A 20,395-nucleotide genomic window follows, 5' to 3' on the forward strand; every position below is an offset into this window, starting at 1 on the left:
TCATTTTCATCCTGAATTCTAAATTTGCTTTTGTACCTTAGGTTCTCTAGTAAGAGATGGATTTCTGTGTTGGAAAATCTTATGAACGTTTGTGATACATAATATGAAAATTATATTTCCGTTCCCAGAAGAAGCAGAAAAATCCTAAAAATAATAAATACACTTATAGGCCCAGGGATGCATAATATTGGAAATTAGGATGGTCCCCCCAAAGCTGGGATGTATGATTATTCTAAAAATGTGTGCGCAGGCTGTAACGGACAGAATGACTAAGAAAGTGCTGCATTAAATCTCCAGGACTGGAGCCCATTTAACAGCCTGTCTAATGTTATAATATTTATTTTACTGCAAACAGTACTTTTGCTTTATTTCAGCTTAGAAATCTGGGGTGATTTTAGAATAGACCTCATGAATGTGTCTGCTTAGGACTTGAAAATGAAATTATCAGAGGCCACTCAATAGAAATGCCACATCAAGAAGAAATGGGAATATGTCCTAGGTGTGAATATGAGACCATGGGCAGAAGCACATAAACATTGCACTAGACAATATTAATGTAAAAAGTGAGTATATCATATTCTTGTTGCCAGGAGAGAGAGTTTTAGCATGTTGGCAACAAGAATACTGGAGCAAAGGAACATTTTTTTTGTTGTTCTAAGTTATTTATGGTTACATCCAGGGCTGAAGAAAAGAAGCTTTTAGAAAGTAAAGGAATATAAAACCCATGACATTGACGGAAAATGTCCTTGGAATTCATTTCATGTCTTCATCTTGCTCAGGTGGCACTCCGTTCCACGATGGCCTCCCTTGCTGCAGTGAATGCGGACTTCGGCTTCAACCTCTTCCGAGAGATGGATACCAATCACGGAAGTGGAAATGTATTCTTTTCCTCTCTGAGCATCTTCACAGCCCTGGCCGTGGTCCGCTTGGGCACGCGAGGTGACTGTGCTTCTCAGATGGATAAGGTCAGTCCGAACTGTGGCTTCTGCGGTTAGTCCTCAGGGCAACTTGCTCTCCCCCAGAAAATATTTGGTGGCACTGGTCCCAGGGAAGTGAGGGCAGGTCAACAGCCCCTCTCCAGGTGTGAAGAATGCACACAACTCGCAGGGTTTGTCTGGCAGTGGGGAGACAGCAAAGATATTTCCAGAACTGCAGCTTTGGTCCTTTTCCTTAGGACAGGTTCTCGAAGTGTGTTTCCCAGACCAGCACCAACAGCATCAGCTGGAGAGCTTGTTAGAAATGCAAATACTTGGGCCTCCCCCAGACCTACTGAATCAAAAACCATGGTCTGGAGCCCAGTACAATCCCTGTTTTGATAAACTCTCTTGGTGCACAGAAAAGTTTGAGAACCAGTGCTTGAGTAAATATGGACGAGAAAGAAGAGTTCCAAGGAGATACCAATGAAGTCTTAGTTTAAACATCGATGACTGGGCACAAATGGCATAATAGAACATTCCAGACAATAGCAGCCTGCCTGGACGGCCATTGGATTGTCACCGCCACCTTTAGAAAGTGCCCATTCATTCACTCTTGTACACTGCCCTGAGCCAGGCTGCACAGGGAGGTAAATGGCCACAGTTTCCTTCTCTTCTCTCAGGAATTTGTCATCGCAATTCAGTAGCAGGAGAGACACCAGGTCCAGGATGCACGTGGAGGCCGTCGTCATCCCTTTCACCTGGTGACTCCTCTCTTTATGGCTCCCATCGATATGTCTCTTTGAAGCACTACCATGGGCTGAGAGTCTTTTTTCTTTTTGATGCTCAAATGCTCACAGTTGGGCCAGTACAAATCCCTTTAAACTAGCTAAAGAATATATACGCATATATGCATAGCCCATGGATACAGACAGCCACGTGATGAAGGTGGGGTTGGGGGGTGGGGGCTCGGTGGAGGGTGGCGGCAAGGGGTGGGGAAGGGGGGACATCTAGAATAGTGTCAACAATAAAAAATACATTTAAAAATCATTAAAATAAATAAATTCTTCCAGATGACTCTAAAATAGCTTTGCTTGCGGACAACAAGATGTTCTAGACCTGTCCTGAATTTTCTTGGTTCAAAGAGGGGTCAGCTACTCTCTGCAAAGCGTGGCTCCTTTATCAGATAACAGTGTGAAAGTCCAGAGTCGGCCCGAGCAGTGAGGTTCCACGGAGTTAAAGGCAGCTGGGAGCTGCTTGCCATCAGGGGAAAGAATCAGAAAAGTATATTTATTTATAAGGTTGTAGGTTCAGGTTTATATTCTTTATTTAGCTCTAATATTACTGTACTTTCTAGTTTTCATATCAAAGTTTTAAAAATTTATTTCTCTTTTTCTGAGCTTCCTGCCCCTCTTTTCTCTCTCACATAACATTTCCATTAAAATAGAATATATCATAAATGTTTATCCTAAATCATGTTTTTTATTACAATATTATCTAAAAGTTATACAAATTTAAATTTTCTAAGACACAATTAGGTTATACCAAAAAAATCATTATGACTTTTTGACTTATATGACTTATGACTTATAATATATGATTTATATGACTTGTAATATATGACTTACTCTACCACTTCTGTGGGAAGATGTAATGGTTTTGCCATTTGGTGTGAAAACATAGGTGGAAGCCCCCTGGGACACAGGTGTCTCATAGTATCTGTTTTTACCCCCAATCCTAATACCCTGGAACTTTTTACATTGTATAGACCCCCAATTTTCCTCTTTTTGTCATCATCTGAGTATGTTACCAGTTATTTAACAAGAAAAAGAAATTTTGATTTTTCTACATAGGGACACTAGGGCATATGAAAATATAGAATTCCTAGTAATTTGAATTATGGTAAATATGCCCTTTGAAATGTCATTTAATTTTTATCACATTTAAATATGTACTAGTATCATTATGCATCTTTAGCTATGGTAGTTTTATCATTTAATCTGTAATTTCTTAGAATTTAAAAAAATATAAAAATAGATATGTATCACCTTGATATTATACCAGTCTAATAAAAGCCAACTAGGGATGTGAGAAGAAAACAACAAAATTAATATCAAAATGGAGTGCAATTAGAAATAATACAAGAGTGATGTTAAATATTGGTACTTATTAAAGCTTATCTCAAAAGTTAAGAAGAATGATTTCTGGAGATTCATATAGTTTTTATAATACTGTCTGGGTTCCACCAGAGTTAGCTCAGAAAAGACATTTGGACCTTTGAGTCCTGGCGCATTATGGTGGCATTTTATTTTTCTAGTACATCCATGTAATTACAAATGCCAATCTATCCAATGGTAACTTTAGGACGTTTTTTTAAAAAAGAAAACTACAGGAGATTTAAAAAGTTAGTCTGATTAAGGAGGAATTTTGGCCAAAAAGGGGGAGATTTTTTTCCTTCTTACTAGGCTTCACATTAATTACTAGGTTCTTCTTAGGAGGTAGTGAGTAAAATGTTTAAAACTCTGAGGAGCAGACATTGTTCAGTGTTTTCCCACAAAGCCATTGATATTTTACTCACAATTACATATAATATCTATGACTTCCAATGTTTCCTCGGTCTTCTTTCGGTTAAATCTTTCTTCCTGAGCTATTTCAAAGCTCATAGAACTAGATCCTTCCATCCCCAACTCCTCATCTAAGGGAGGAAAGACACATAGGGACCACTCAAGTTCAAGGTTAAGTTCGAGTTCAAAGGCACCATCTGGTCAGTGTTCCTCTCCCTCTCCATGTTATACTGAGGTGATCATTGGTGATAACTTCGGTTTGCAACCTTTTCATTTTCATTTTGGGGGTACTGAGAGGTAAATTTCATTTCTTTCTAAGATAAATGTTATCATAAAGAATGAAAAACTATAATGACATTGTCTAAGTTATAAGGACTCATTCTTTTATTTCCTCTCCTTGTAACAAGATAAATGATTCCATGGAAATGAAGGGTCCCCATTGATCCTTAAGTGACCAACTCCATGTTCACCAACAGAGGGGCCATAGCCACAATGAAATCGACCACAAAACTGTGAAGCAGAATTGTTCAAGGACACCACAACTCTATCAGTGTGGAAGAGATAATTACAATATTCTTTAAGGCATTGCAAATCTCCATGTTTGTCCAGAGCAAAATGAAAAAGGGGGCTGATGTTCTTTAAGCTCCATAACATCATTGAATTAGAGGGAAAAATGATGCTGAGGCTGCTAAGAAGGGTGTTCTGATGCCTGCAAAGACCCCATTTGTGATTTTAAATTAACTTCTAATTTGTATATTAAATTGCCTTGTTGATTTTACCTATCTCTCACTTCATCACATATTATTATTGAAGATTAAGAGGATATAGAACTGAAGGAAGTTCTAAATCTCTGACCTGGTAAAGCTAATAGTGGTATCACGGCCCTGTTAAGTTTTCACATCTCTTTCTGAGCTGTTTCATTTTCCCATAGCCAATAAGATGGTGTTTTGAATTAGGGATCTCAAGTCTTGGCGTCGAAAACCCCCATAGAGGCACCAATAGCAAGACTGACTGGTTTAATTAAATTTCCCTTCTGCCTACCCTCACTGCTCTCTATGGGTGTGGTTCAAATACAGCATAGAGATCCCTTAAGGAAAAGCTTCATACTGTATTCCTACAAAAATCCAACCAATAAAATTCTAAGAGTCACGAACCGAGACAGTCGAACAAATCCACCACTGCCTGGTGGCTGCTTAGACTGTTCCAACAATTGGCTGGAGGAACATACATTGAGTGAGTCCATGATTATCTCCGTGTTCTGTCCATCCATGCCTGGGAGGGAGGCAGCATACACGCCGTCGGGCCTGGTCACTTGCACAGGCGATTGTCTGTATGGGTAGCACACTTTTGTCACTCCCTCGTAGAGGGGTTTCGTTTCAGATCCCGTAGACATAAGGATTTGAGGGGGCTTCAGATACAGTGCACCAGAAAATCAAGACTGGGGCATAGAGCAATTATTAGATTAATGGGGTTGTGAGAGTCGCAGTGAAAAAGGAAAACCTTAAAACTGCTTACTTTCGAATAATTGCAGGATCAGAAATTATATCTCCTAAGTCCCAATTTAGCTTCAGGTTTAGGAATTTCTAGATAGTCAATAACTACTTTGTTTTATGCCTTGGTGCCTGTGTGGTTAGCCTCCATTTTGCCTCCTACTTGATTAAACAAAGTTTTCATTTTTCATTGGACCCCTTTTCATCCTTGTCTAGGTTTAATTAGTGAGTAATTATGAAATTACTCCCCCAGAATGAGAAAACTAAAATAAACACATTTCATATGTTTATAGCCATTGATTTCACTCTCTCAGTTCATACTTTCTCCAGTGAGCCCCCTGTTTTACCCAAATAAGGAGGGCAGCTGCACATTTCGTTCCTGCCCCATGGGCTCACACTCACACACTCACACACTCACGCACACGCTCTACCACCAATGGAGTCTCCTGCCTTATTTTATTTCCCCAGGTCCCTTCTTGTCGAGCATGATCTGCTGACCTCCGTCTCTGTTGCTGTTCACAGGTCCTCCACTTCAACAGCATCTCAGGACACGGAGACTCTTCTAATGCGCAGGTGAAGACAGTGTATTCTTTTGAAAAGCAGACTGCAAGAATAAGTTAGAAAAATTCTCGTCTCGCTGGTGTATGGAATCATGCGCTCTCTCCTTTAAAAGCAAAGGAACATGTTTTATTCCAATTTCCATATTGTGAATATTGCAAACATGATTTTTGATAATTTCTCTGTTAATTATTAATTTACCAATATTTTACTTGTGTGCCGGCTGGCTTTGGGCAAGGTTGTATGGAACTAAATATTTTACTTTTTATCTTGGATATTCACAGCCAACTTACATTGGTAAAATGAATTATTTAGTACACACTGTAGTCAAATTCATTATCTTCTGTTCATAATTTTATTTGAAGGTTGATCATTTATCTTAGTAAATCTTTTAATTCACTTTGATCACAGACACTATTGTGAGAAAGAGTAAGAAACTGTCGATTTATGTAGCACTGTTTGCTGCTTCTATAGTGTTATTATTTTTCAATTCTTTTATAGTATGATATATATTTTACTTTCCACATAAATAAGAATGTGTATATATTCTTTGCAGTCCAAGAATAAATTTTATACATCTTTTTAATCATAGCAAGGACTCCAAAATCAACTGAAAAGACTTCTTTCTGATATAAACACATCCCGCAAAGATTACGAACTCAACATAGTCAATGGTGTTTTCGCAGAAAAAGTGTTTGACATTCATGAGGTAAGTTCAGTCTCCTGTCTCAGAAGGTTATTTCCATTCTGGGCCTGGGTCTTGTCCGATCCAGCATCTGAATAAAGTCTTGCATCTTTCTACTGAGCCACACAAAGGTGATTTTTCCCCTGTCATTACTAATTATGTTCTCAGGCGTATTCCAAATATCATTGCCCATTTTTAAAGTACTTCTTCACCTGAGTGACCCACATATTCAGGGTCCCTAGGCAGGCAGCCTCCAAAACCAAAGAGAACTTGTCTCCTGTTCCTGATGTGGAGCTGTCATTGGGACGGGGGAAGCAGACCGCCCACTTAGGGCGTCCGTGGGCAGCAGGGGAAAAATCTGTCCACTGTTTCTCTGAGCTTTGTGTCTACTGGGGTAGTTTCATTTCTCCAGTGTTGAATTCACCTCCTTTTCTTCAGTTGTGCCCTTTCGTTTCTCCTTGCAGCACTGAATTACTTATCTTTTCAGTAAGATCATTTATAAAGGGTTCCTAGTAAGCGACCTAGCCAGAGGAGGCCAGCCATTGGCAGGGGAGCAGCTCAGGCTGGACAGGAGGTGGGGAATAGGTTCTTTTGAGGTCAGCAGAATAAATTTCAGCATGAGTATGTGGTGTTTGTATTATCAATTCATTTACCACAGTACTGTGGTCATCCAAAGACCAACAGACCAGAACGCACTCTGCACGTTGCCGTGTGCACCCCAATGCTTTAGAGCTATCACTGCTGTGCCAACCAACCAGAAACTGGTGAGTGCGATGCAGGCAGACACAGCGGCCATAATCCCCTGGGCATGCTCGTCCTGCCTTTTAATTCTCCGGTTCTGAGACAACTACTCTGTGACATCTCTGGACTCACCCCCTCGTGCATCTTCCCAGCTCTCTGTGTTCCACCCAGCCATTATTGTCTCCTCTGCTGTCACCCACTCACATTCTTCGCCCTTTCCTACACCACGCCCAAGTCCTTTGGCAGCCTGCCAATTAGGAAGCATTAGGGCTCTTTGTTTAGTAATCTTCCCCGAGGAATCCTGGACAAGTGTTACAGGGGCTACCCTGTATGTTCGGCTCCACATCTCGTGTCTCTATTGCCACGCACACTGCTGTGTCCCCGAGGGACTGCCAACTCTCTTAAATTGTAAGTTGATGTGTCTGTCATGCTCCTATTTGTAGCAGACTCCCACGGTCCCTTGTCTGGCCCTTGGTGTGTGTACGGAGCAATGCACCTAAAAGCACAGTGAAGCATAAGAACTTGGAAAATGGAGACAAAATCTGCTCATTGTTTATTAACATGAAGATGATTGACAGTGAGGTTGATAGAGCAGTTGGTTCTTGCAAATCAACAGCCACATACTTTGTCTTCATTAAATGTAGAGGGAACTGAAGGTCAGCATGCAGAATTCACCCAGGTGGCTTCACTGCACAGGGCATTCTTCCCACTGCAACTTGAGGACCATCAGATATTTTCCAAAGTGAGAGATGAGGAACAGGCTAAGCATCATGATACCATAATGGAACTTTGATTCATGAAAGCCATTTAACTTTTGAAATTTTTTTTTAAAAGGGAAAACTTTTTTCTTGGTCACAAGATGAGGAAATCTCAGTTAGCTCCCTCTGCTTACAGGGACACAATAGTCAAAAACCTTTAATTCAACAACTCAGCCAGGTGACTGCATCCTTGCAGAGCCCAGAGAAGAAGAGTATCACTCAGACCACTGACAGTGGGGAACAGTCCCTGAAGGGGAGAAGGAAGAACTGTAGCCTGTAGGAGGACAAGAACTGTCAGAAAAATGTTCTTTCCAACCCTATGCCCTGCGTTGCTCTGTGTAACCAAGGGGCCTCCCAAATGACTGAGCCACAGATCCACTGTTTTAAAGGCATTCGAGTATAATCAAGAGAGTGCCAGGTGAAGAGTTGGGTTTACCTGAGTCCTAACTCTGCCACTTTACTGCTCTTCAGTCATCAGTCGAAATGTCCAAACCTCAGTTTCCTTGTTGATAAAATAAGAGAATTTTACTAAATAGTCTCTATGGCTCTCAACTTTTATAGTTTAATTTGTAATTTTGAATCTTTGATATGCATTGAAAATGGAAAGTGTGCATCGTTTCGCTGTGGCAGCTCAAATTAAAGTGGCACTAACATACCCTCTTCAATCAATAGTCAACAGCCATTTCCTGAACATGGACCAAGAGCCAAGAACCATGCAGATATGGCAGGGAGTCAGAGATGACTGTGAGATTCAGCGTTGAGTTTACGTTTAAAGACCAATACGTGTAATTTACCACAGTGGGAGATTAAAGCAGAAGGAACTTACTACCGATTCCATAGATGCAGAAAACAAAATTCTCACAATCTAGAAAGGGAATTTCCTTTTTTAAAAAGAAGTTATTTACTTATTTTCAGAGAGAGGAGAAGGGAAGGAGAAAGTGAGGGAGAGAAACATCAGTTGGTTGCCTCCGTACATGCCCCACCAGGGACTGAACTTGCAAACCAGCCATGTGCCCTGACCAGGAATTGAACTGGTGACCTTTCACTTTGTGGGATGATGCCGAACCAAATGAGCCACATGGGTCAGGGCTAGAAAGGGAATTTTCTACATAAAATATTCTTGGCAAAATGCCAGATGTTTTTGCCCTAACACCAGGAACAAAAAGAGTATGTTTTCTGGAACATTGCCATAAACCAATACAGACATTGAACTGGAGGTCACAGGCAGGAAGAACAAGAAGTAAAATGTATTTGGATTGGGAAGGAGGAAATAAAATCATCATTGTTCACAGATAAAATTTGTGTATGTAGCAAATCTAAAAGATTTTAGAAATCAGTTATTGGATTTGATAGTGAATTTAGCACTGTTAACATATAAGCTCATTTGTATTTCTATGCTTTATTCATAATTAAAAATAAAATTAAAAATACTAACTTCTACAGTGGCATTATAAAACATCAAATACCAGGAATAAATCTAATGAAAGATGTCCAAGAAACAAAAAAAGCTGCAAAGAGAAAGAATTTAAAAACAAAGGGTATATTTTATTTATGGGTAGAACTCAATATTATAATGATGTCTATTTATTTATAGAGTCAAAACAATTGATTTTGGAGAAATTGATGAGCTGATTTTAAAATTTATGTGGAAATGCAGAGAATTAAGAAAAGTTAGTGGTGAAGAAAAGGAAAAAACTCAGAGAGCTTCTATTACTGAAAAATTGAGGCTTAAAAGCTACAATAATTAAGATTTGTGGCATTTTTGCAGAGATAGACAATAAATCAGTGGAACACAGTGGAGAATCCTGAAACAGACACACACAGAGACACTTGATTTATGGTAAATGTCTGAAGAGCAATAAGGAAGGGGTGACATTTGTAATAAATGGCTTTGGTTCAACTGGTTATCCGTAGAGAAAAATGTTTGTTGACACCTATCTGTATACAAAAAAATCAGTTCCAGATGGATCATAGAGATAAATGTGCATGGTGAAACAACAAAGTCTTAGAAGACAAATATTATTCTAAAGACCTTGGATAAGCAAAGATTTTTTTAAGTCCTTGTTTTAGGATACATAAAGCACTGATCATATAAGAGAAAGCAGACAGGATGGATGGCATGAGAACTCAGAATTTATTTTCACTGAAGGCCATCACAAAGAGAGTGAGAAGGCAAACCATAGTGGTCGAACGTATTTTCAGTACATGGAAGCGTGAAGATACTCATGTCCAAACCAGAAACGCCTACGAGACAGTAAGAAAAACACAAACAGCTGGGTAGAAAATCTTGAATTGACATTTTACGAAAGATCATCTTTAAAAGGCCAATAAACATATGGACTGACAGTCAATCTCAATACTTTGATTCCTTGTCATTTATGTTTCATGTATCTCTTTTTAGGGACATAAGCGGCAGCGCTTGAAGGAGATTGGCAAGACCTACTAGCTGGGCTAACAAAAATTATATGTATCATACACACACACACACACACACACACACAAATTCTTGGTGGCCCAAAGCTCTTGTAGAATTTTCTAGAAGTGCTGATGCTCTGTGCTCATCAACTTCTCTGGCCAGGGACTGGTTCTTAATACTCTTTGTAGCCAGTGTCAGAGTAGATGGATAGGTGGAGGGATGGATGGTGGGTGAGAAGATGGAAAGAGCCTTATTCATGGAAACCACACAGGTATTACCTTCTTTATAGAGGTAATACCACCCTGCAGACAGAGTGTGGATACCTAACCAACCCTCAGGATTGGGGTTGGGAATCCTGTAACATCAGGCTATCTCTAGACAATACACACGAGGGTATGATTTGCAATGAATCTTATTTTGCCCAATTATGAAAATATTTCCATTAAAATGTATATGTGTGTATTTGTTGTACTGCTGGTGTGTTGCCAAATTAGCTTGCTATGATGTCTTTTTATTAAAAACAATAAATATTTGTTGAGCCCCAACTATGTGCAAGGCAATGTGCCAGGGGCTGGTAATACAATAATAGGTAAGATATATATGGTCCTGACTTCACCGAATTTCCTGTGTTGTGAGGGGGTCCAGAAATCTCAGAGGTTAGTAAGATGCAGTGTGATAACAGCTGGTCAGAAAATGAAGCTGAAGGATTATTGGAGGACACGGGGGGGGGGCCCAGGGAAGACTTCTCTCAGGGAGAGGCATCTCTGCTTGGAACTGACAAAAGAAACCATGGGGCCTGTGGGGCACTCCAGGCAGGATGGATGCTGTTGAAAGGCCTTCAGAGAGACAGGACGCATGGCATTTCTGAGGAGCTTCCTGCAGCTGGCTCTAGGTGGGGAGCAGAGTATGAAGGGGACAGTGGCCAGAAATGAGGGAAGTGGGGTGCAGATCGGCAGAGCCTTGCAGGCCAGGTCCGGGGATTTGGGCTTTATCATAAGTGCAGGAAGCAGCCTTGACATGTTTTTGGTAGGAAGGGGTGACATGAACAAGGGACACAAGTTTGGAGGCTCATGAAGTATTTATGGTGAGAAAGCATCAGTGAAGGCAAGGGGCTGGGCATTAGCCATCATCCCTGTCGGTCCTCCCCATTCCGTTCCAGACAAAGTTAAATTCAGCTGGGTGCTCCAGCTGTCTAGCTTCCCCGCTAGCTGGAGTTTTCCTATTTTTAGCTGTATTTCCCTCGAGTTTTCCTATTTTTAGCTGTATTTCCCTCATCTTCGAGGCAGGAATGAATCCTTGAGTCAAGTAGTGAAATTACAGAGGTGAATTCAAGAATATATTCTTTATATGCTTAGTTGGTGGTGATTTGCAAATGTAAGAACTGCGTATTACTTATAGAACTGTATGTTATTTGTATTTCTAGGACTATATTAAGTGTGCTGAAAAATTATACCATGCCAAAGTGGAACGAGTTGACTTTACAAATGCTGTACAAGACAGCAAATACAAAATTAATAAATGGGTTGAAAATGAGACACATGGTGAGTGCAATGCTCGATTTTTCTACAAGATTTGTCGGTTATATGTGAAGGCTGAGGACTGTCTATGTTCAAGTTAGGAGTCTATTGTACACAGAAGGAACTGCTCTTCCTCATCCAAAGTAATGATCGTTGTTATTTGAAATGGCTTTAGTATTTGTCTGCAGTGTGGTGTTGAGGCATCCTAACAGTCTGAATGCTTTATACTTTTAAGAAGTCTTGGCTATTACGTTATCCCTTTTGATTGGGAAATACTCTCGTGAGACAAAGAGATTTGATGATGGCCATTTCATAAATTAGTGGTAAGTTAAAGTAATTCACTCAGTTATCCTCAGTATCTCATACCCGGTTAGTGAACAAGTCTGAGAGTGGGTGACAGGACATTGTTTCTACTGACCACAGTGCAGTTCATTCTAACGACCAATCCTGCATCTTCCTGTTCCTTCTCGGACTGAAGGGTCTCGTTAAATTTATGGCATCCTACTGTCTAAGAAATATGTTTGATATCCTTGCTTTTTCTAAGGATGCATACTTTATCTTTAATTAAAAAAATTTTAAATCAAAAGAGTATATGTAGCACATGTAGTACCTTCAAGAAAACGTGCATCTTCTTTTTTGGTGTCTTCCACAACTCGACATGGAGTCACAGCTGGTGTTCTGTGCAAAGCGAATAAGGAAACCTGCTCCTTGTCGTTGTGTTCACCGACGGACTCCAAAGCTAGCCATTTCTCTACCTAAGGCGTGGCTTTGCTTTATGCTCTGACCAATACACATGTATTTGCTTACCTGGCTCTGTGTTAGAAATATGGGATGTGTGATTTGGACTGTTAAATGCGAACATTCAGCAGCATACAATTGGTCCTGGGAGCAAGAACGCAGAGTCTCAATTCTCCTCTTGCTCATTAATTCATAACATCAGCAGAGGGCTACTTTGACGATTGCCACCACACTTTCCCAATACCTACTATTCACACATCAAGAGAAACTATGAAATTACCTTTCTAATACCCAGGAAGGCTTCTATTTACTCTTCAGTATCTAAAGGTATCAGATTACTAATACTTTTCTCTGTGTGGACCATTTATTTATCTCTGTTCCTTTTTCCATGCTAATATATATGTACATATGTAATTATTCTCATGTTGATAAGCATGTATACTCAATACCCATTTGGGGAAATACTTCAAATGCTGCCAATATTGCAGCAAACCCACCCAGCTTTGATTGCCACACCCCCTCCCCAGCCAATCCTCCACACTCGACCAGAGCCATCCTCTTGAAACACAAATCCGATCCTTCATTACCAGGCCCTTTCTTGTCTTCCGATGAACCATGAATAATAATTCTCCACTGTCTTCAGGATCATCCAAAATTCTCACCAGACACTGAAGACTCTTCATTATTTGGCCCCTGTGTCCAACTTCCCCAGCTTTACTCTTCCTGTAGCATCAGGGCGTCCACAATACATTTCGCTCTTCCTGGCTTCCCTGTCTTTCTGCAAACAGTCCCTTTGCTCAGCAGGCGGGCTGCCCAGAGAGGGTGCTGTAGCCTTACCCCACCGCACCCCACCGCACCCCAGTGTACCCCACCACACCCCAGTGCACCGCACACTGAGCACACCCTCGGCTCTGCTCGCAGTGTGCTGCAGCTGCATCCGGGGTGTGTGCCCAAGGATGGCACGGGCTGTGCCTTTCACTGGTGTGCCTCAAGTATCCAGAATGTGAAGTGCAAACATTTAGCAAAGATCTCATGACTGTGGAATAAAGGGAGGATTTTAGCTCTTTCAACAGGATGGGGTACTGCGGCCTCGTCCACAAATAGAGGCCGCCTGGTGCCCATGAGCAGGGAGAGGGTCTGGGATTGTCTCCTAGATGGGAATCCTCTGGCCAGGACTTCTTGCTGTGGGACTTTGTACAGATCACCTACCGGCTCCCCGCCCAGTTCCTAACACAGGAACTGGCATCAATTACCATGTGTACTTCGCAGGGATTTGTGAGGAGTAAACCAAATATTGCACAGGAAGGATTTAAAAAGTGCTGGACGGAGTCACTGCTCATAGATTGCTATGAATGTAATAATTGTTACAGTTCCATGATAAGAGAAATATGCTTATGTCATCTTACATTTTTTAAAAAATTTACATTAAAATGTGAACATTTTTTTCTCAATTTATTTCTCAAAAGGCAAGATCAAGAACATCATTAGCGAGGAAAGCTTCAGCTCGTCTGCGGTGATGGTGCTGGTGAACGCCGTGTACTTCAAAGGCCAGTGGGAGTCAGCCTTTCCAAAGAGTGACACCATGCATTGTCCCTTCAAGTCTCCCCAGGTATGGGGCTCCATTTCACGCCGGAAGGGTTTTTGCTGATGGTATTTCTTTACAGCAATGGTGGCATTTACATAGACAAATGCTGGGTTCACCCACGCTTTCCTCATTTTTCTACCGTAGTAACAACATCACATGCCCAGGGGGCTCCAAACTGCAGCCCGGCCCGCGGGCTGCATGCAGCCCAGGGTGGCTGTGAAGGAGGCCTAACATAAAATCATAAATTTACTTAAAACATTATGAGATGTTTTGTGATTACGTGTTGGAATATATTTAATGTGTGGCCCAAGACAACTCTTCTTCTTCCAGTGTGGCCCAGAGATGCCAAAAGGTTGGACACCCTGATCACGGAGATGTGTTTACACAATAAACTTTCTGTTTTCCTGCTAATGCAGGTTATGGAAACATACAACTGGAGGCGTCCTGTAAATTGATATTTCTTAAAATACATTTGAAATTGAGAAAACTAATAATGTGTGAATTTATCTGAAGATATTCTGGTAGGGGGCCTATAAGAAGAAAATATGACAAAAGTGTAAGCTTTATTTTCATGATTCTAACTGCGGGGTACACAGTTAGAGTCATTTACTATCAATGATTTTTCCTGAGTCACAGCAAATCTATGTTTTCTTTTACAAAACATAAAAGCATGTTTACTAAAGTTATGCATTTCTAAGTGTCGTTTACATGCATTTCATCATTTATTTATCTTTGATTTAAAACCACCTTCATAAAATACATACTCTTTTTTTCTAAGCCAACTTGTACATAATCATCTTAGTATAGTAGAAACGTCAAAGGCCTTGGAGTCAGAAATACCACATTGGGGTCCTCGCCTTGCCTCACAGAAGCAGCCTTGTCTTGGCACGTTAACTTAACCACTGCAGACCTCACAAGTGAAGCAAAGGGGTGCCATTGATTCTCATCTCGTATGCCTGTCCATCCCTCAGTCTATTATGTTGAAGTAGAGAAGTTCAGATTTAACTTTTATACTTGGTCTTATTTTTCAAGTGGAAAATGCTGCTGAAATGCTCTTCCTGCATTTCCCCACATCAGAAGTTTGAGACACAAGAGTGCTGGGGGCTGCAGAAATGAAAGGTCACTGGACCAGTGAGGAGGTGGGGCATCAGAGGCCACCTAGCAGGTGGAACCACAGGCGTGGCAGGAGCAAGGCATTTGGGAGGTAACTGAGAGGAGGGAGAGGACACTTGAGTGCAGAGTAGACAGGGACCGGGGTGACCCTGAGACTGGCTCTGGCAACTGCCCCCTGCACCTTCTTGCATGGACGGCAGCCAGCTCTGCCTCAAGCCCCTGATGACAGCAGCGTCGTAGGGACAGGCCTGAGGAGCAAGTTCACCATGCAGGCGTCTCTGTGGGAGTAAAGAGAGGAGCCCAGAAATATCTGTAAGGTATAATAAATCCTAATAAAAGTGCAGCTGTGTCTTCAGAGACATTATCTATATAGTTGCAACAGGAAGGACATTAGGCTGTGCTCGAATTTTAAGGACGGAGCTGGCCTTGTTCACAGAGCAGGCTGCACTTGTTGATTCATTTCCTTCGATGAAGACACAGCGGGCCTCTCCTCTGCACTGTTTGTAATAACTGTTTCAAATAATTTTCCTGCCTATCTGATGTCCCTTATATTATAGTTATAGTACAGAGGTTCTAATAGACTGTGGACTCTATACCAATGATGTCAGTTTGGGGGAAATGACCTCTTTGCCAAGAAGCCTTGTGTCAGCCTCTCTCCAGCATAACTCCGCCGTGTGGTTCTTGCCCGGTGTGGAAATGCAAGACTGGGGTCACGCTGTGCCGGGCCCGTTTGCACCAGGCCCACTTCGGCTGATCTGTCTCTCTACGCAGGAGCCGGCTGTTTCCCCTCCACTGTTCCAGCTGTGCTCTTTCTGAGGTTCAAACTCTCAGTCAAAAAGGAGGTCCTTTCCGGGGGGAGAAGCCTTTGGTTCCAGAACAGATAATAATCTATCCTCCTGCTGCAGAGCTTCCTGTACCAAAGGGAGATGCGACAGGCCAGCTGACAGGTTTGCAGAATCACACCGTCTTTTAGGAAAAGGGTGGTTTAGCACACCTGCACGGTGTTTCCAAATCTACAGAGGGTGCCCTCAAGGTTAGAGCTACCATGTTCCCTCCAAGTTAACTTGAGCAATAGTGTCAAATATTTTACAGGAATTAAAAAATTTTTTGTTATAAGACTTTATTCTTAAATTGTGTAATTTTGATAGTACTAGTCTGTATTTTACTTCAGGTGGAGTAAAAATCTAGAGCATTCATTTTCAATTGTAATGCTATTTAATGATTATTTATTACTTATTATATAGACATTTTCAGATAAAACACTCAGTGCAAGGTGGTGTTCCAAGTGTTAGCTATAGTATTAGCTCTCACAGCCCTTACAATGGTCCTGTGCAGTGGAGACTGTCGTTACGCTTGTTATACAGATGGGACGTGGAGGCACAGAGAGGTGATGTGATCTGCCCAAGGTCACACAGCTTGGGCAGTCAAAGTGTGTGCTGTTACCACTGAGATGTGCACCAACCCAACCACTATCGCTAACTTGTCAGGAAAAACCTATGGGAGCAAGTGAATGGAAGCTGAAGTCATTCTTCCTTTCGTCCCTGGTGAATAAGTGGAACAAGTTGGGCTCATTAACATGTTTGTGTGACTTAATTTCCAGTGTCCTGGGAAAACGGTTGCCATGATGTATCAAGAGCGGATGTTCAACTTGTCTGTCATTCAGGACCCACACATGCAAGTTCTTGAACTCAGATATCGTGGGGGCATAAGCATGTACGTAATGCTGCCCGAGAGCGACCTCTCCCAGGTAAGTTGCCACTCCCGCTGTCACTGGCGGGGATGGCTTTTAGGATACTGTTCATCGTGTGTTCATCCATCAGCTTTAAGATTTCAGGTTGTTGGAGTATTAAAGACTGACCTGCTTGCTCATGTATTTGACAAATATTTAAGGAGTACTTACTATGTGCCAGGCATGGTTACAGGTGTCAAGATTGCCTTATCCCCCCCGATTAACATAATTTTATTTAAATAGTTGTAATATTGGAGCCCTTGCATATCTCAGCTATGGCAGGGAAGGGGCATGAGTTTCTGTCTTCTTTGCCCTTGGCCATGGAAACTGTCCTTCATGTCTATTGAAAGTTTGACAGACTAAGCATTTTCAGGCAGGAATGGTGTGACAGAGTTTTGAAGTCCTAGCCCTTTAAAAATTAAAATGTGTGCTCTCACTCTGTGCCTCTGTGTCTCTAGGAAAAGCAAAGGTTAGGGGCCGCCCTGTGACTGATGTAGCCAAAAGCAACCGGCCAGCACAGTGGAAGGGGCAGACGGTGGTGGCCACGTGAGCCAGACATCATCTCTGTATCTCAGATCCCTATATTCTTTCAGCCCTTTGTCCCCTCCTCCTCATCATGACTTTGGCCACCTCAGTCTGCAGCCTGCACTCCCAGAAGCCTGGATCTCATCTCCCTCCTTTGTACTTCCAACCAGAAGGGCTATTTATTGAGCAACTACTAGGTGCCAGGTGCTTCAGTTATATTATCTTGTTTGTAATCAACAGCAAGTGAAATGTCATAAAGTTGACGTTTAAAAATGGAAAGTGTGATGATATAAAGTGTTGTTACTCTTATTATTAAATTATTCACCTGACAGTCTTTATACCAATGAGATTTTAGCCCACATCAATTATTTTAACTTCAAATATTCTGCAATAATAGAAAAAGGAGCCTAGATAAAACAAGCAGTAGGTAAGTCAAAAGATAGATTTGTCCTGGTACTTATTGCCTAAGTAGTCTTTTTCTGTAATAGATTTTGCCCAACGTGAGGGTCAGATTAGTACATATGCACGTGTCTGCATAATCCTCCATTACTAAATAATTCTGGGGAAGTAGGCTTTGCAGTGGGCTAAATGAGAAAAAAGCTCTAACTCAGAATAAAAAGTTATGACAGATTAACTTCAAAGTGGATGATTTACACACAGAAAATTTGAATGAGACTAAATTATGATTACATAAATTTGGATTCTTGATAAGAATACAGTAAAGTTTAATAGCTATGAAAATCTGTTTAGGATTCTAGTGAGCCCGAATTTGAGAACAAATGCCCATATATAAGACCTGTGAACAATGTGCATGAAAAAATCTTCCCATTATAAGTCTAGAATAACCTATGACTAATTCTCAGGAGTTGGCGAATTTAATATGTGAATCATTTAAGGGCAGATGCTGTTGGAGAGACGCATTGGCGCCCAGCTGTGTAATGAGGTTTCCTAGCTCTGCCCTACAGGCACTTCTCCCGACATTGTCTTGAGTTTCAGTTGCCCCTGTGTTGAGCTGGGGAGTCCATTTGGATCCCAGCCTCGCTGACAGTGTGGGAGGCTGTGCTGGGAGAGGCTGATCATCCAGGACCTTGAGGCTAGGGCTCTGTGTTCTAGAGCTCTGGGTTCCTTGCCTCGGGTGACCTGGGGTTCCTTCCATTGGTTTACTCCTGTGAGCTCTGCAAACATTATTACCATTTTCTGTCTTTCACGATGAGGAAATGGTCCGGCAACACTGATTTAAGTGACTACTGAGCTCTTTTCTTCTTCTGATGGTCTCTGAATCCTGAATTCTATCCATGTTCCTATGTGGACAGAGAAGAGAAATTCCCTGAAATACAATGATACAGTTGCATATTGTCATGGCAGAAGAAATTAAATATGTGACTCATTAAAGAGTGCTTGAAGTATGTTTTCATCATTTCCCATTTCCAAACCCTCCAGGACCCATTCACATACTTACACATAAATACAGTAGTACCCAGGAGAGGATCGTTATGGAAAACCATATCTTTGTGGTTCTCTCATTTGTTTCTTAACCATACGGTTCTAAATTGCGTTTTACATGTTCCTACAGATTGAAAACCAACTGACTTTTGAGAATCTAATGAAATGGACCAGTCCACGAAAAATGAGCCACCAGTATGTCAAAGTGTTTCTTCCTCAGTTCAAGATAGAGAAGGATTATGAAATCAAACGCCATTTGAAAGCCCTGGGCCTGAGAGATATCTTCGACGAGTCCCGCGCTGATCTCTCTGGCATAGCTTCAGGGGGCCGCCTGTATCTGTCAAAGCTGATGCACAAGTCACACATCGAGGTTAACGAGGACGGCACCGAGGCGGCGGCTGTCTCTGGAAACAACATCGTAGAAAAGCTGCTCCCAGCGTCTACAGTGTTCAGAGCTGATCACCCATTCCTATTTGTCATCAGGAAGAATGACATCATCTTGTTTAGTGGCAAAGTCTCTTGCCCTTGACAATCTGATTGGTTTCTCTTACGATAGTCCCGTCAACATCAAGGAACCGCCACCAGTGAATAGATACAGTTTAATGGGAAGCATGTCGTGTTTCCTTTAGTTCCCTTTCTTTTAACATTGGTCAGTGGATGATTTTGGTGACTTGATCCTTCTCAGACACCTGGTTGATTATCCCGATCTTGCTCTTAGCATTTCTACCACTGTCTGCCTCACCTATTTGTAATGTCATTGTCTTTCTGCCCACTCCCATTTCGACCAGTCTGCCCCATAGCTACTTATGCAGGCATCTAGGCATGGCATCTGGGAACAGCGGCCGTCTGCTCCACTGGTCTTGGCAGCAGGGAAACAGCCCTGGAGATCTTTTCTGAAACTCAATAGGTATCACAGATAGTCTAGTTTTACTGGAAATGATCTAAGAAGTAAGCCCAGCTGCTAGAAATAAGGGTGAGGGATAACTTTCCTTGCTGACCTAAGAAGACATTTGAGTTGACTTTGATGCTGATGTGAAATCAGTCTCTAAATGCAAAAAAAAAAAAAATAGGGATTTGGGACTGGGTCCAACCAAAATATTTTATTAATAACTTCAAGTGAGTGAATGTGTTTTGGCTTTTCCCTGATGGAGACTTAATATGTACATAATTTTTTCAAATATTAAAATATCTTTTAACTGTTGTCAGTTGTTATTTACACTATATTATTTCACATGCTGTGCAGTTTACATGTGTTTTCTCCATTTATCAGACTAAAGAAATACAGCATAACTGTACAGGGTGATTGTTCTCCTGTCGCCAATGGTGAGACTGGAAGCACTTTTCTTTTCTAGGCCAAGTCAGCAAGCAAGCAAGCAAGGAAAAGGAAAGAATGCTTTCCAAATATAAATCTGATTTTGTTAATATTGTTCATTTACTACACATGAAAGTTACTTTTACAGCTACTTACATGGGCTGATGAGCTCAGTTTAAATACTAAAATTTAAATTCATAAGAGGAAAGGATTAGTATACATGAATATTTATAGTAAGTCACAGGTAGCTTTAGAGGACAGATCAAACATAAATTGAGAATCAGTAGACCATGCTGAACGTCCTAAT

The 20,395-nt window shown here is 41.3% G+C and overlaps 1 protein-coding gene across 1 annotated transcript; it reads left to right on the plus strand.

Annotated features, from left to right (window-relative positions):
• The first annotated feature begins 797 nt into the window (after positions 1-797).
• Positions 798-19,913, plus strand: SERPINB7 (serpin family B member 7). Its single transcript, XM_024580698.3, has 7 exons — positions 798-965; positions 5,491-5,541; positions 6,119-6,235; positions 11,550-11,667; positions 13,848-13,990; positions 16,680-16,826; positions 18,907-19,913. The coding sequence occupies exons 1-7, from the start codon at positions 798-800 to the stop codon at positions 19,303-19,305; spliced, it is 1,143 nt and encodes a 380-aa protein (XP_024436466.2). The 3' UTR covers positions 19,306-19,913.
• The last annotated feature ends 482 nt before the right edge of the window (positions 19,914-20,395 follow it).

Source organism: Desmodus rotundus, chromosome 10 (assembly GCF_022682495.2).
Source record: "Desmodus rotundus isolate HL8 chromosome 10, HLdesRot8A.1, whole genome shotgun sequence".
Lineage (NCBI taxonomy): Eukaryota > Metazoa > Chordata > Mammalia > Chiroptera > Phyllostomidae > Desmodus > Desmodus rotundus.

What these genes read in the sequence shown, in the direction of transcription:
- SERPINB7 (XM_024580698.3), top strand. Translation starts at nt 798, where the DNA reads ATGGCCTCCCTTGCTGCAGTGAATGCGGACTTCGGCTTCAACCTCTTC. An exon ending in GTGCTTCTCAGATGGATAAG is followed by an intron (nt 966 to 5,490) that starts GTCAGTCCGAAC and finishes TGCTGTTCACAG; the next exon opens with GTCCTCCACTTCAACAGCAT. An exon ending in GTCCCTTCAAGTCTCCCCAG is followed by an intron (nt 13,991 to 16,679) that starts GTATGGGGCTCC and finishes CTTAATTTCCAG; the next exon opens with TGTCCTGGGAAAACGGTTGC.